This window comes from Prionailurus bengalensis, chromosome F2 (assembly GCF_016509475.1).
Source record: "Prionailurus bengalensis isolate Pbe53 chromosome F2, Fcat_Pben_1.1_paternal_pri, whole genome shotgun sequence".
NCBI lineage: Eukaryota > Metazoa > Chordata > Mammalia > Carnivora > Felidae > Prionailurus > Prionailurus bengalensis.
In genome coordinates, this window is record NC_057353.1 from 20,781,804 (window position 1) to 20,799,486 (window position 17,683).

Here is a 17,683-nt window from a genome sequence, read left to right on the forward strand (position 1 = left end):
TATTCAAGGTCTTTTGTGTTTCCATACAAATTTCAGGATTGTTCTAGCTCTGTGAAGAATGTGAAGAATGCTGGTGTTATTTTGATAGGGATTGCATTGAATATGTAGATTGCTTTGGGTAGTTTTGACATTTTAATGACGTTTGTTCTTCCTATCCAGGAGCATGGAATCTTTTTCCATTTTTTTTGTGTCCTCTTCAGTTTCTTTCATAAACTTTCTACAGTTTTCAATTTATAGGTTTTTCATCTTTTTGGTTAGGTTTATTCCTCGCTATTTTATGGTTTTTGGTGCAATTGTAAATGGGATCAATTCCTTGATTTCCCTTTCTGCTGCTTCATTATTGGTGTATAGAAATGCAATCAATTTCTGTGCATTGATTTTATATCCTGCAACTTTGCTGAATTCATGCATCAGTTCTAGCAGTTTTTTGGTGGAATCTTTTGGGTTTTCCACATAGAGTTTCATGTCGTCTGCAAAGAGTGAAAGTTTGACTTCCTCCTTGTCGTTTTTGATGACTTTTATTCCTTTGTGTTGTCTGATTGCTGAGGCTAGGACTTCCAATACTATGTTGAATAACAGTGGCAAGAGTTGACATCCCTGTTATGTTCCTGACCTCAAGGGGAAGGCTCTCAGTTTTTCCCCATTGAAGATGATATTAGCGGTGGGTTTTTCATATATGACTTTCATGATCTTGAGGTATGATAATTTTATCCCTACTTTCTTGAGGGTTTTTATTAGGAAAGGATGCTGTATTTTGTCAAGTGCTTTCTCTGCATCTATTGAGAGGATCATGTGGTACATGTCCTTTATTTTATTGATGTGATGTATCATATTGATTGTTTTATGGGTATTGAATCAGCCCTGCATCCCAGCTGTAAATCCCACTTGATCATGGTGAATAATTCTTTTAATACATTGTAGGATCTGGTTGGCTAGTATCTTGTTGGGAATTTTTGCATCCATGTTCATCAGGGAAATTGGTCTGTAGTTCTCCTTTTCAGTAGGGTCTTTGGTTTTGGGACTAAGTTAATGCTGGCCTCGTAGAATGAGTTTGGAAGTTTTCCTTCCATTATTATCCTTCCATTATTATATTCCTTCCATTATTTTTTGGAAGAGCTTCAAAAGAATAGGAGTTAACTCTTGTTTAAATGTTTGGTAGAATTCCCGTGGAAAGCCATCCAGCCCTGGACTCTTGTTTTTTGGGAGATTTTGATTACTAATTCAGTTTCTTTACTGGTTATTGGTCTGTTCAAATTCTCTATTTCTTCCTGTTTCAGTTTTGGTAATATATATGTTTCTAGGAATTTGTCCATTTCTTCCAGATTGCTCAATTTATTGGCATATAATTGCTCTTAATATTCTCTTATTGTGTTTCTGCAGTGTTGGTTGTGATCTCTCCTCTTTCATTTTTTATTTTATTTATTCGGGTCATTTCCCTTTTTTTGATCAAACTGGCTAGGGGTTTATCAATTTTGTTAGTTCTTTCAAAGAACCAGCTCCTGGTTTCATTAATCTGTTCTACTGCTTTTTTGGTTTCACTAGCATCAATTTCTGCTCTAATCTTTAGTATTTCCTGTCTTCTGTTGGTTTTGGGGTTTATTTGCTGTTCTTTTTCCAGCTCTTTAAGGTGTAAGGTTAGGTTGTGTGTGTGAGATCATTCTTCCTTCTTTAGGAGGGCCTGGATTGCTATACACTTCCCTCTTATGACTGCCTTTGCTGTGTCCCAGAGGTTTTGGGCTGTGGTGTTATCATATTCATTGGCTTCCATGTACTTTTAATTTCCTCTTTAACGTCTTAGCCCATTCATTCTTTAGTAGGATGTTCTTTAGTCTCCAAGTATTTGTTATCTTTCCAGATTTTTTCTTGTGGTTGATTTTGAGTTTCATAGCATTGTGGTCTGAAAATATGCACAGTATGATCTTGATCTTTTTGTACTTTTGAGGGCTGATTTGTGTCCTAGTATATGATCTGTTCTGGAGAATGTTCCATGTGCACTGGAGAAGACTATGTATTCTGCTTTAGGATGAAATGTTCTGTATATATCTGTTAAATCCATCCAGTCCAGTCATTCAAAGCCATTGTTTCCTTGTTGATTTTCTGTTTAGATGATCTGTCCATTACTGTGAGTAGGGTGTTGAATTTCCCTACTATTATAGTATTATTAATGAGTTTCTGTATGTCTGTGATTAATTGATTTATATATTTGGGAGCTTTCATGTTTGGAGCATAAATGTTTACAGTTGTTAGATCCTGTTGATAGACCCCTTAATTATGATATAATGCCCTTTTTCATCTCTTGTTACAATATTTATTTAAAAATCTATGTTGTCTGATATAAGTGTTGCTACTCCAGCTTTCTTTTGGCAACCATTAGCATGATAGATGGTTCTCCATCCCCTTACATTCAATCTGCAGGTTTGTTTAGGTTTAAAATGGGTCTCCTATAAACAGCATATAGATGGATCTTGTTTTCTTATACATTCTGTTATCCTGTGTCTTTTGATTGGGGCATTTAGTCCATTGATATTTAGAGTGAGTACTGAAAGATATGAATTTATTGCCATTATGTGGCCTGTATAAAATGGGAATTTCCAATAGAAAAATGCGAAAAGAATAAGATACTTCATAAAAAAAGGAAATGCAGGTGGCTCTTAAATTATGTGAAAGGTGCTGTGCCTTGTTCATAATTTAAAAATGCCAACTAAAAGTTCACTGAGATGTTTGTCACTTGCCAGACTGGCAAAAATCCAAGTGATAATATACTCTCTTGGAAAGGCATGGGAAAACAGGTACTCTCATATTTCGTTGATGGGAGAATGGATTGGTACAATCCCTGTGAAGGCAATTTGATTATATTTCAAATGTATATATATACCTTTTGGCCAGACGTTCCTCTTCTGGGAATTTATCATGCCTACATACATGTAAAATGACACATATGAACACAATTTTCAGTCATAGATTTTTTTTTTTTTGTAAAAGGTGAATGATAGAAACAGTTTCAATAAATGTTGGGAGAGTTTATGGTATATCCAAGGCAATAGGGTACTTCATAGCTATTACAAAGAATGTTAAGTACTTTATGTACTGAAATGAAAAGATCTCCAAGATGTATTTTTTCTGAGTTTTTATTTAAATTCCATCTAGTTAACATACAGTGTAATACTAGTTTCAGGTGTAGAATTTAGTGACTAATCACTCACCTACATCACTTGGCGCTCATTACAAGTGCCCTCCTTAATACCCATCACCTATTTAACCCATGCCCCCCCTCCCACCTTGCCTCCAGTAACCATCAGTTTGTTCCCTATAGTTAATAGTTTGTTTCTTGGTTTGCGTCTCTTTTTTCCCCCTCATATGTTTATTTGTTTTGTTTTTTAAATTCTATATGAGTGAAATCATATGATATTTGTCTTTCTCTAACTCATTTCACTTAGCATAATACTCTTTAGGTAAGCGTAATCCTCTCCATCCATGTCATTGCAAATGGCAAGTTTTCATTGTTTTTGTGGCTTTGTAATATCCCATTGTGTGTGTGTGTGTCTGTGTGTGTCGCACCCCAGACACACACCACATTTTTTTTTTATCCATTCATCAGTCAGTGGACCTTTGGGCTCTTTCCATTGTTTGGCTGTTGTTAATAATGCTGCTATAAACATTGGGGTGCATGTATCCCTTCAAATCAGTATTTTGTATCATTTGGGTAAATACCTAGTAGTGCAACTAATGGATCATAGGGTAGTTCCATTTTTAACTTTTTGAGGAACCTCCATACTGTTTTCCAGAGTGGCCGCACCAGTTTGCCTTCCCACCAGCAGTGCAAAAGAGATCCTCTTCTCTTCAGCCTCACCAACATCTGTTGTTGCCTGAGTTGTTAATGTGAGCCATTCTGACAGGTGTGAGGTGGTATCTCATTGTGGTTTTGATTTATATTTTCCTGATAATGAGTGATGTGGAGCATCTTTTCATGTGTCTGTTAGCCATCTGTACATTTTCTTTGGAAAAAATGTTTTTTTCATGCCTTCTGCCCATTTTTTAACTGGATTATTTGTTTTTTGGCATGTTGATTTTGATAAGTTCTTTATATGTTTTGGTTACTGACCCTTTATCAGATATGTCATTTGCAAATATCTTCTCCCATTCAGTACGTTGCCTTTTAGTTTTGTTGATTGGTTTCTTCACTGTGCAGAAGGTTTTTTTTTTTTTAATGAGGTCTCAATAGTTTATTTTTGCTTTTGTTTACCTTGCCTATGGAGACATATCTAGAAAGAAGTTGCTATGGCTGATGTCAAAGAGGTTACCACCTAGAATTTTGATGGTTTCTGGTCTCACATTTAGGTCTTTCATCCATTTTGAATTTATTTTTGTGTGTGGTGTATCAAAGTGGTCCAGTTTCATTCTTTTGCATGTTGCTGTCCAGTTTTCCCAGCACCATTTGTTGAAGACTATCTAAGATATACATGTGTGTATGTGTATATGTATATATATATATTTTTTTTTTTTTGATGTTTACTTATTTTTGAGAGAAAGAGTTAGAGAGAGAGAGAGAGAGAGAGAGAGAGAGAGAGAGAGAGACAGAGAGAGCAGGGGAGGGGCAGAAAGAGAGGGAGACACAGAATCTGAAGCAGGCTCCAGGCTTCAAGCCATTATCACAGAGCCCGACGCGAGGCTCAAACCCATGACCTATGAGTTCATGACCTGAACCAAAGTTGGATGCTCAACCTACTGAGCCACCCAGGTGCCTCTAAGATATATTTTTAAGTGAAAAGACAAGGTGCAGGCAGTAAGTATGATATGATACAATCTGTGTAAAAGAAGGTGGTGAAAGGCTTATATGCTTGTTTTTGCTTGCATATACATTAACAAACTCTAGAAAGGTATGCCTGAAACCAGTAACAGTGAATTCTTGTGGTCATAGGGGAGGGTAAAAACTGGGTAGTTGGGCCAGAGGAGTGGGAAGAAGTTTTTTCAGTGAATAACTTTTTGTATTTTTTGATTTTTGAATTATGTATTTTGCCTGCTCAAAGAATTAAACAAAAGAAGAAAAGAAAAAGTTGAATTAGATTGGCTCTTAGTGAAAAATGCCTGCCAGCTAGATAAACAAAAACTCTTCCTTCTTTTTGTCTTTCTTTTTCTTTGTGTTTTAGTTAGTGTAAGAAGTGGCAGAATACTGAGACAAATAGAAATAAGCAAAAATTAAAACAGTAAAAATGGGCAAATTATCCCAGGGTTTGTCCAGACTAGAGAAAAAATTGAGACATACTGAATTATGGATTCATTTCCTTATAGGATAGCTAAATTGAGTTTGTGTTGGTAGATGAAAGACAAGGAATATCAACATGAATTATTTATTAGATATAAGTGCCTGTTGTTAGTAAGTATGCTGTTACTGCTTAGGGGTCTGTGGAAAAAAATGTTTCACTTTTCAGAATATAAATTAGATGACCCTTTCGCATTTCCATTTTATGTATGATTTGTGATAAAACCTTTTTCTTTGTCAAAGGAGACTTTCCCTTTGATAGATACATGAAAGACATTTGAATTATTTAAAATATGGAATTTATTTTTGCTCCTTTTGAATACATTGTAAAAAAAAGTTCAAATTGTATAAAACAGAATACAGTGGGTGATGAGTCTCTTCCTTCCCACAGATCCCTACACCCTTCTTTATAGAGTTTCTCAAATGGGCATTAAATAGTTGAACCCTCTTTCTTATTTATTTTCTATCTGAAACTCTTTAGAGACATGTCCTTTAGTAATGTTCAAATTTCCTAGGCTGCAATATTTATGAAACGTTAGGATCTGGATCTTTTACCTCAAACTCTAAATATTTGGGGATTTTCCTAGATATTTTATTGTTGATGATCTCTCATTTAATCATACTTTGTATGATTCAACCTTCTCAAATTTATTGAGACTTCTTCTAAGGCTCAGCATATAGTCTAACTTGGTGAATAGTCTATGTGCATTTGAAACGAATTTATAATTTGCTATTGTTGGGTGCAGTGTTCTATGCATGTAAATTAGGGCATTTAGGCTGATAGTGTTATTAAAATCTTCAGTATGCTTATTGATTTTTTCTTTTTGCATTTTTCTTTCAGTTACTGAGAGATGCATGTTAAAATCCTCAACTAAGATTATGAATTTGTCTTTTTCTCCCTTTATTTTTGATAATTTTTGCTTCAGGTATTTAAAGCTCCAATATTAGGTACACACAGATGTCTTCATGAAGAATTTATTCTTACATCGTTTTGACATGACCCTCTTTTTCCCTGGTAATAATCCTTGATCTGAGGTCTCTTTTGTCTGAGATATTAATATAACCCTACCAACTACTTTTTTCTAATTTTCTTTCAAACTATTTGTATATTTATGTTTAAAGAGTGTCTATTGTGGGATGGCTGTGTGGCTCAGTCAGTTAAGCGTCTGACTTCGGCTCAGGTCATGATCTCATGGCTTGTGAGTTTGAGCCCTGTGTCGGGCTCTGTGCTGACAGCTCAGAGCCTGGAGCCTGCTTCAGAATCTGTGTCACCCTCTCTCTCTGCCCCTCCCCCGCTTGTGCTATGTCTCTCTCTCTCTCTCTAAAAAATAAACACTAAAAAAATTTATTAAAAAAGAGTGTCTAGGGGCGCCTGGGTGGCGCAGTCGGTTAAGCGTCCGACTTCAGCCAGGTCACGATCTCGCGGTCCGTGAGTTCGAGCCCCGCGTCGGGCTCTGGGCTGATGGCTCAGAGCCTGGAGCCTGTTTCCGAGTCTGTGTCTCCCTCTCTCTCTGCCCCTCCCCCGTTCATGCTCTGTCTCTCTCTGTCTCAAAAATAAATAAACGTTGAAAAAAAAAATTAAAAAAAAAAAAAAAAAGAGTGTCTACATAGATCAATGGAATAGAATAGAAACCCCAGAACTAGACCCACAAAAGTATGGCCAACTAATCTTTGACAAAGCAGGAAAGAATATCCAATGCAAAAAAGACAGTCTCTTTAACAAACGGTGCTGGGAGAACTGGACAGCAACATGCAGAAGAATGAAACTAGACCACTTTCTTACACCATTCACAAAAATTAACTCAAAATGGATAAAGGACTTGAATGTGAGACAGGAAACCATCAAAACCCTAGAGGAGAAAGCAGGAAAAGACCTCTCTGACAGGGCACCTGAGATTTTGAGACCATTTTGTGACTTCAGGTTGAGTGGCAGTGAACTCAGGAGCTGGAGCAGTCCATTCACCCTAAAATTTCTCTTCGGTCACATCCTTTTCAGCAGTAGTCTGCTTCTTTTTCCAGTTTCCTCAAGATCTCTGTAGAAGTAGAGATCGGGCATGACCTCCCATGGGTGTTGACAGGAGATGGTGCCACACGTGTGTAGAACTTCCTGGAGCAGCATCTGCCACATTTTACCCAGAAGAGTTCCAGGCAGAGGCGGGTAGCAAAGATAAAGCCTTTAAATTGGAAAAAATAGCAAGAAGAGAATACCAAAAGTGTGAGAAAAATATGATGGAAAGGTAGCGGGAGTAATGCATGTGAGGCAGATTATGAAGGGCTATGTAAAAACTGGTAAGACTTTGGTTTTTTTCTAAGTTTGATGGAAATCATTGGAACATTTTGAGCAGAGTGACATCAGAACTATGTTTAACAGGTTCAACCTAGATGCTATCTATGGAGTAGAATGCATTGGGAGCAATAGAATCAGAGAGCCCAGTTATGAAACTATTGAAGTAATATAGACTGGAGATGTTGGCTGCTTAAACTAGGATTGAAGCGGTGGAAGTGATGATGTGTTTAGATTTGGATATATTTGAAGTTAGAACCAAGAACCAAGAGAACCTGGTGAGGAATTTTTTTAGGTTGTGAGAAAAAGAAAGGAGTTAGAAATTATTTCCATGTTTTTGGTCTGAGCAGCATGGTAAATGTTGGTACCATTTACTGAAATGGGAAAAATTGACAGAAGAGGCAGGTTGAAAGAAGGTATATATCACTGCCCTTATTTTATATATGAGGAAACTGAGGAATAGATAAAGAGTTTTGATAAGCTTTGGGCTAGAATCCTGGTTGCCTTGTTGCTAGCTCCAGATTTCTTCTAAATAAGTGTCTCGATATGTTTTGTTATTAGTTTTACTTGCATGGTGAAAAATCATGTTCATTTTAAAATTCTTTAAAAAGAAGAGCTTGAGCAAGAATGTTTTAAAAGTCTTTGAGAAATTACATATTTTCTAGGATGGTAGTGGTCAAAGAGCGTAGCACTTTGAAGATATTGAGTAATTGTTTGCTAGGTTCAGTCTTATCTTCAACCTTGACATTATCATAAAACCATGTATCTGTCTTGTATTTAAGATAAATCGCATGAATTGAAAATTGTGATTTGTCTTTCAGAAAGTAGTGGTTAAGACTAGGAATCTTAAGATCTACGTTTGGAGTCTATGTCTGCCTCTTATGCTCTGCATAACTTGCAGTGAATCACTCTAACATTCTCAGCCATAGATTTCTCATCTGTGAAAATGGAATAATACCTACTCATTTCCTATAATTACTGTGAAGATGAATTGAGATCATGTGTGCTAGCATACAACTACAAATCAAACATGCAATTAAAGTTTATGGAGTCTGAATCTCAATATAGCCACTATGAAATATTCAGAATTGAAAGAAATTTTGTAGTAGACAAAGTTTGTATGAAACTTCTATACTTAAACATGTTACCTTTTCCAAAATTATTATGTATATTAACATACATTTATAAAGAATATATTACTGGAGGGGCGCCTGGGTGGCTCAGTCGGTTGAGCGTCCGACTTCCGCTCGGGTCACGATCTCACGGTCCGTGAGTTCGAGCCCCGCGTCAGGCTCTGGGCTGATGGCTCACAGCCTGGAGCCTGCTTCGGATTCTGTCTCTCCTTCTTTCTCTGCCCCTCCCCCATTCATGCTCTGTCTCTCTCTGTCTCAAAAATAAACATTAAAAAAAAAAAAAGAATATATTACTGGAGGTAAATGTTTGTGTTTACAGGTATTGGTTTGCCTTGAAAAAAGGTTATCATGTGGCTTTCAAATACAGCAGCAAAACTGATAACTTCATGGAAGAACAAATTGATCAGCATAAAGAAGTTATAGATAGAATGACTGATTTGAGCATGCTCAGGCTGTTTGAGACCTACCTGGAAGGCTGCCCGCAGCTTGTTTTGCAGCTCTACACCCTTCTGGAACATGGTCAAGCAAATTTCACTCAGTGTAAGTCTTTCCTCACACCCTATGTTAAATGAATACACTGAGATCTTGTGTCAACTACACAGCTCTTTGGCAGGTTTTAGAATTTTTCTTACATTTTTTCTTTTTAGAATTATTCTTTTTTTTTTTTTTGAAAAGAAGTACATTGTGGAAATATCAAAAAGTATATGAAGACATAGTCTCTCTCTCCCTTATTCCCATTCCTTCTCTTCATCTGCCCAGAAAGGAAACTATTATTGTCAATTTTTTGATGATTCTTTCAGAAAAATTTTTAAAAAGCCTATATCCTTTTTTCCTATTGTTTCTTTTACAGAAATGGTAAACATAAAAACTGTCTTTGCTTTTTGAACTTAACAGTATGTGTTGGAAATCTATCCATATCTGTACAGCAAGAGCTCCCTCATTCATTTTTATTATCTGTATAGGATTACAAATTATGGATGTACAATGAGTTATTTAACAAGTCCCATATTTACATTAATTTAGGTTGTTTCTAATATTTTACTATTGTAAAATTACAATGAGTAATCTTACGTAGTCATCATTTTGCATGTGTGAAGTTTATTCATAGGGTAACTTCTGGGAATTTCCAGAATTTGGTATTTCCATTAAAAAAAACCTTTTTAGGTATTTAATTTAGATATTAAAAAAACCTACTTGCTAAATAATAGACCCAGTTTTCAATAATGACTATTGTTCTGTGCAGACATGGATTCATCTCAGAGGAACAGATTATCATCTTCCCTGGAGTTCTCTCTGTGGTAGAGTCACCCATGAGATCAGTTCATTCTCCCAGGCTTCCTGTTTCTGGTTTCCCATAAACCTCTAGACTGCAGCCCTTTTTAATGTTTTTACCTTTACTTTGATAGTAAGAGATTGAAGAGAACCTACTTATGAGACATTTTATTCCTTGTGATACAAAGACTTTGTGGGTTTGGGCTTAAAAGTTCTATATCATATAGTTCCTGAAGCTGGAAGATCAACCTTTAGAACTTACAGCCTATATTATGGTGGATCTTCTGATGATTTTGAGTAGTACACAGCATCCAGACTAGCAATGGGTTCCAATGACAGCTAGCTCTATGTTACGGTTCTATCCTCATCCTTTAGTTTCTTCATGAAGTAAGAAGTTGAGGTGTTAGTAAAAAATAGCAAAAAATGAGAAACCTAATTGGCTAACAGTGGAATTAGTAAATAAATTATTGTAGACTGTTAGTATAAAAAATGATATAGCCACTAGAAATAGTACTTACAGATAACTTTTGATGACAAGAAAGTAATTCTAAAATAAAATTTAGGCAAAAAGCAGTTTATGAAATTTTCTATCAGCATACTTTTAAGGATACAAAGAAATCATTATATAAAAATGTCTGGAAGAAAATATGCAAAAATGTTAACTGTGGCTGCTTCTGGGTAGTAGGATTATGAGTGATTTTATTTCATCTTCTTTATACTTTTCTGAATTTAAAAATTTTCTGCAGAAATCACATATTGTTTTGACAATCAGGAAGAATAATTCAAAATGTAAAAAAAATAATCAGGTTATATATAGAAGTACTTCAGAAGACTGAACATATTCTTTATCTTTGCACTTTCCTGAAATTATACTAAAAAGGAGAGTAAAGGAGTAAAAACAATATAAACCCACAAGGACAAAGAGAATGCAGAGTAGAATAGCAGATTAGAAATATCAACAAATGTTTAGAAGATGGAAAGCAGATGGAAAACTCAGATTATTTAAATAAACCCTACCATTGAAAGGCTAAATTACTTGAATTAATCCTCTCTCTGAAAATATGTAAAACAATTGGATAAATATTTTCAAAAGCCTTCCTAAAGCCATAAAACAATCTGATACCACAAGCCAAAATATGTGAAAGTGGGAACACAGCAGGGTTAAGTAAGACTTTGAAGGCATACCTGGAGGTTTTAACCAAACCTATAAATAATAGATTCAGTTTCAATAGCTTCCAGTGTGTGGAAGACTGAGGACAAAACTCAGAGTCCTCACAAGGGAAGGACATCTGGTAGAAAATTCTAATCTGTAAAACTGGTACTCCAAAAGGTACCCCCCTCAAGATAAAGTGTGAAGTTACTTACCTCCCTCTCTGCTTTGAAGAGACAGCAAGGAATATTGCCTGGCGCCGAGTAGAGAAGGTAAACATCACACTGTAACAATTGTGCAATCAAAATTCTCACCTTTGGTTAGTCCAAAAAACAAAACAAGACAAAAAACCCCCCAAAAACAAACCAATAAAAGCCTATAACCTATGAATATAGGTTAAAGTGGTTCCAGACTGATAGTGACCCTGTCTAGCACAAACAAGTTAAATCCTCCCTGGAGGAATTCACTTTCTCCTAGGCCTCAAATAATTTTCACAGTTTTCCAAGGAGAATGAATGTTTTACAATAATTTATAGCACCAGAAGGAATAAGGCATCATGAGTAAGAATCAGCAGAAATAGAAAAAAAATGTATGTAGTAAGGCTTTAGATATTGGAAATTAATGGTTGCCAAGTATGTATGACATACATCCTATTATGTTGAAAGAGGTAAATGATGAACTTGAAAATATGGAATAGGAAGCTATAAAAAATGAATTGTGTAGGGGTGCCTGGGTAGCTCAGTCAGTTAAGTGTCTGACTTCGGCTCAGGTCATGATCTCCCAGTCTGTGGGTTTGAGCCCCATGTCAGGCTCTGTGATGACAGCTCAGATCTTGGAGCCTGCTTCGGATTCTGTGTCCCTCTCTCTCTCTGTCCCTCCCCTGTTCATGTTCTGTCTCTGTCTCTCTCAAAAATAAATAAACATTAAAAAAATTAAAAAAATGAATTGTGTATTTGACACAAGAGCAGAATTTTTGAGAATTAAAAATTTTAAGAATTGAAAATGAAAACTTAGCACATAAGACACAACTGTATCGACAATTAGTGAGTCAAAGCTAGATCAGAAGAAATTATCCAGATTATAGTTTACAGAGACAAAGAGATGGGAAATATGTAAGAGATATTAAGAGACATGGAAGAAGAGATGAGAAGGTCTAATATACATCTGAACAGAGTCTGGGAAGGAAAGAGAAAGAATGGAACAGAGGCAATATTTGAGAAGTTAATGGCTGAAAAAATTTCAGAACTGATGAGAGTCACTTACCTACAGATTCAGGAAGCCCTTTATCTCACAAGCAACTAAGTAGAAAGAAATTCATACCTTAGCATATCCCCACTAAAGGAAATTCCAAAGAATGTACTTCATACAGAATGGAGGTGTTCTGAAATGCAAGAAGGAATAAAGAGGAAAGAAAATAGTAAATATGTGGGTAAATCTACATGAAGATTGTATAAAAGGAAAATAATACTATGTGGTTAAGAAAAAGATAGAATGAAAGTATAAAACAGCAAAAATGTGTAAGTCCGGTAAACGATAATGAGCTAAAGTGTTTTAAGTTCCTTGTGTAGTCCAGAAAAAAGGTAAAGCAAAGGTAGATCTGGGTTTTTTGAAGTGTAAAGCTAAAGCATTTAGAAAGACCCTATTTAAGAAAAAGAATGTAATATGTAAACAAATTAGGTATTGTGTTAGTCTGTGTAGGCTTCCATAATAGAATTTCACAGCTTAACCATCAGAAATATATATATTTTTATAGTTCTGGAGACAGGAAGTCTAAGATCAAGGTGCCATTTGGGTTGGTTTCTGGTAAGGGCTCTCTCTTTGGGTTGCAGATGGCCACCTTCTTGCTGTGTCCTCACATGGCCTTTCCTCTGTGTGTGGAGAAAGTTCTCTGGTGTCTCTTCTTCTTCTTATAGGGACACTAGTCCTATCAGATTTGAGCCATGCCCATGTGACCTCATTTAATCTTCATTACCTCTTTAAGGCACTATCTCAAAACAGAGTCACACTGAGGGTTAGGGCTTCACCATATGAATTTTGGAGGACCACAGTTCAGTCCATAAAAGGTATGAAAGTAGACATTTAAAAAAATTTTTTTTAACGTTTATTTATTTTTGAGACAGAGAGAGACAGAGCATGAACGGGGGAGGGTCAGAGAGAGAGGGAGACACAGAATCCGAAACAGGCTCCAGGCTCTGAGCTGTCAGCACAGAGCCCGACGTGGGGCTCGAACTCACGGACCGCGAGATCATGACCTGAGCCAAAGTCGGCCGCTCAACCGACTGAGCCACCCAGGAGCCCCGAAAGTAAACATTTTTAAAAAATAAATTGTAGTAAATTACAGATATAAGAAAGGTGACAAATACTATAAATTTCACAAGAGAGAAAAAAGTAATATGTTTTTATTATTTTGATACTCTTCTAAATTTTTTGGCATGTACTCTCTGACTGACTTGATTTGATAATCATTTTATAATATTTATGGAGAGAATAGAAAATTTCAATCCGATTTTTAGCATAGTTGATTGAAATTTGTTTTTTATTTTAACTTAGAAAAGCTTCATTCAATGTCACAGATTATTAATAATATGCATAGTTTTTTGATTTTGTTAAATTTGGGAAAAACCCTGGCAATTTTGTCAATAATGTGCTATAATATCAGAGTATATAAATTTTTTTTAGATGAAGTAACTAATTTTAAATATTGTGTGAATTGACAACATTAGTTTATTGTTGATGTCTCAGTAAATATTGAGAGTCTTAGGTTTTCTTCACCGGTGTCAATAATGTCAAATCAAAAAGAAATTAATAAGGATCTGTGTATGTGTAATTGGGCAAGGGCATTTCAGACTGAGAGAAATACATAGGCAAAGACATGGTTTGGCAAAGACAAGGAATTCAGTTTGGATAGAGTATAATACAATGTTACATTAGCTAAATTACAAGAAAAATATGTTAGAGCATATAGATTAGTAAGAAATGGGAAGTAGTGTCAAACTAATAACGTGTACTGGATGAGGCAAGATCATCGTGCCTTCCTGTTACATAGTCAAAGGCCTGTTGATGGCAATCTAGTGAAGTGTTAAAATCAGGCAAACAGAATTCTAGCTCTGTCACTTACTAATCTTAATTATTGAAACAGATCTTATAAACATGTCCCTCAGACCTACACTTAATGTATTCTCAACTCAATTTCCCTTTAGCCAGATCTCCAAAATGACCCACAACTACTTCAATACAGCAAGGGAAAATGTAAGAGAGAGTAAGTAGGGGTAGAGACAGGAATTTTAATCAACTTCAATTAAAATGTTCTATTTTCCTGAATCTTATAAAAATATATGACAAAGTGAACACATTGTTAGGGCTTTGCTAGGCTTGGAAGGAACCTGGGCAAGTGTGAGTCCCTGAAATTTAAGCTTCATTACCATTGTTGTAAATCCACCTCTGAGGTAGAGCATTAACTTATAACTTTGATATATTTGATATGCATATTGTGATTTGTAGTGAAACCACCAAAGAATAAAATAGCATATCACTGAAGGATGTGGGTTATTAGATTGAAAGCATGAATAAAAATGGGCATACCAAGCCCATCATTATAACATTCAGAGAAACAAGAATAAAGATAACTTTCTGTAAGATTGGAGAGAAAAAAAAATTACTTAAGGATAGAGAAACTGAATGGCATTGAAATTCTTAACCCTAGTACTTGAAATTAGAGTTTATAGAGCGATGACTTTAGAATTTTAATGGAAAACATTTTTAAACACTCAATTCTATTTCTAGCAAAACTGTGTATCAAATTTGAAGGTAGAGTAAAGACATTTTGAGGCATACATGGTCTTAAAAATTTTTGCTTAGATGAAGCTTCTCTCAGGAATATCTGGAGAATGCTTGGTAAAAACATGGGAATAAAGCGAGAAAGAAACATGAGAACAGGAAACAGAAGTCAACACCGAAGAGAAGTGAAGGGAAGTTCTTGGAAGGCAGGAAGCAAACCTTGGGAACAACCACCTTAGACCAGGAGGATTATATTCTTAAAAAAATAAGAACTGATAGATATATATATAGGGGAGTTTTATTAATTAATTTGGAGATTTTCCTAAGAAATATTAATACAGTTATAAAAAACTAAACAAGTAAAGGAGCAATGGGCAGTTTTAAAGGAAAGAAAATATAATGAATGTAATACTTGGCTGAGCAGTAAAAAAAAAAAAAAAGCTCTACTTATGTAGTTATAGTAAGATAAACACCGAATATAGACTTTTACCAAAAATTGTGATGTTACTCTGTTGGGCAGATGGAGGGAGAGGAAAATGCAAGGAGCATGTGCATATATGTGTATATGTGCTAAGTTTTCCTCTTTCCAAATAGGAAATCAGTAAGCACTGTCTAAAGCAGATAAATTATGAAATAGAATAGGTGTGTTTTATTTGCAAATATGGCAATAAGTGTCAGAAGAAAAACTAGAAATTGATAGTGATTTCTTCTGGGGGTTGCGACTTAGAAGTGAGGAGGCAGGTAGAACAGGGTATTTTTCTTATAAGTTTTATAGTACTTACTGACTTAAGTTATATATGTGTATTAATTTGTTTTTGTTTATTCGTTCAATTGTTATGTATATGTATTTGGTAGAAGATAAAACTAATTAGAAAAAAACAAAATTTAGGGGAAAGAGATGCTTTAATTAAAATATGTTTGAATTAAAGAAGAAAAAAAAAAGTCCAGCTAATTGTGTGGTCCAGAGTGGAATATGCTAAAACCAGGAGGGTAGATGAAGGCATTTATAACCATCATAATCCTCTTTAATAGGTCAGTTTAAGTCTGCCTTTTTATCATAATATATAGACCTCCAATGAGGCTAAATGGGAAGGAATAGCATTCTGTAGTCTGCTTTAAATTCTAATTCTCTAATGTCTTTGCTTTCAGTTCTGTTAAAGTTCCCAACTTTGGCAATGGGGCTAATGGCATACCTTTTTACAGTAGTAATGAACTTACTCTTCTGTTACTTGTTGGGGGAAAAAATGGGACAAAGATGTCAAACTTATAGAAATTTGTAAGTTTTAGAATATATTTGCTCATTTGACTCGTCTTATAGAAATGGAAATTAAGCTTGTTGATACCTTATGCTGACATTAAATTTTCTGTTTAACATCCCTCTTTTCCTCTTTCCCTTCCTACCCCCGTCCCCCATCTTGCTGTCTCTTGGAGAATTAGGTATATGTCCAAGGTCAAAGCCAAAAAGACTGGAAAGACTAGGACTGTAACTGTAGTCTCTTAGAGAACTTCTAGAGTGTGCAGTTTTCATTATATAAGTTGCTCAATAAGATTTGTGCAGTGAATTTATTTAAAATTTTATAAAGCAGTCTAATATAGCATTTAAGTAAACCAACTTTGGAACCCTCAGGCAGATTTAGCTTCAGATCTCTGCAACTTGCTAGCTGTGTGACTTGAGTCAAGTAATATGTATATTCTCTAAGCATCAATTCTTTCATATGTAATATGGGAATATTAATATCTACTTCAAAGATTAGATGAAATGAATATATAAGGTACCTGACATGTTTGTGGGCATGCGTATATACAGATAAAGCATGTATGGCATATAGTAATTTGATATTGCTATTATTATTCCTATAACAATATATGTTTTTATTTTTTGTTTTGTAGATGCTGCCATCATGGTTTCTTGCTGTGCTATTTCTTGGTCGACTGTTGATTATCAAGTGGCTTTAAGAAAATCCTTGCCTGATAAAAATCTCCTTAATGGATTCTGTCCTAAACTCACATACCTCTTTTACAAATTGTTTACATTATTATCTTGGATGCTGAGTGTTGTACTTCTTTTGTTCATAAATGTTAAGATTGCATTATTTCTGTTGTTATTTCTTTGGTTGTTAGGGATATTGTGGGCATTTAAAAAGCAAACTCAGTTTTGTGCTTCTATAAGTATGGAATTCTTATACAGAGTTGTTGTTGGATTCATACTTACCTTTACATTTTTTAATATTAAGGGACAGAACACCAAATATCCAATGTTCTGTTATTATATTGGAAGAGTACTGGTCACAGTGGGGATATTAATTGTGTTTTGGGTTTGCCCAGTCTCTATTTTTAATTCAGACTATTTTATACCTATCAGTATCACTATAGCTCTTAGTCTGGTCCTTGGAATTATTTTCCTTATTGTTTATTATGGGACTTTGCATCCAAACAGAAATGAAGAAACAAAACCTGATGAAATTGATGGAATAGCAGCTGAAAGAGATTGTAGAATGAAGTATTTTCTAATGGAATAGCTATTCATTTATGAGATATGTTTTTTTTATTTTTTGTTTCATTGGTTAGTAAAGAAAATGTCATATGTATGTGTTGTTTCTTATTTTTGCCTCCTTCCTGCCCCCCCTTCCTTCGTACCCTCTTTCTTCCCTCCCTCCCTCTCTCTTTCCTTTATTTTGAGATCAGTTTTGGTATATTAACTATGAATATGAGAGAGTATTGTAATATTTTATTATTTAAATTAATTTCTCATTGGGCTTTAAAGATCTTGAGTACTCAGATACGTTTCCCTATTGCCTGGTAGAGTT

The 17,683-nt window shown here is 35.1% G+C and overlaps 1 protein-coding gene across 1 annotated transcript in view; it reads left to right on the plus strand.

The window, feature by feature from the left end:
- XKR9 (XK related 9) overlaps nt 1–17,464 on the plus strand; it is a 37,535-nt gene extending 20,071 nt beyond the window's left edge. Inside the window, exons 3-4 of the mRNA XM_043601187.1 lie at nt 8,997–9,217; nt 16,767–17,464. Of these exons, the coding sequence (XP_043457122.1) occupies nt 8,997–9,217; nt 16,767–17,395 (850 nt within the window). The 3' untranslated portion in view covers nt 17,396–17,464. The remainder of the gene's footprint in view (nt 1–8,996; nt 9,218–16,766) is intronic.
- Nucleotides 17,465–17,683: the final 219 nt, after the last annotated feature.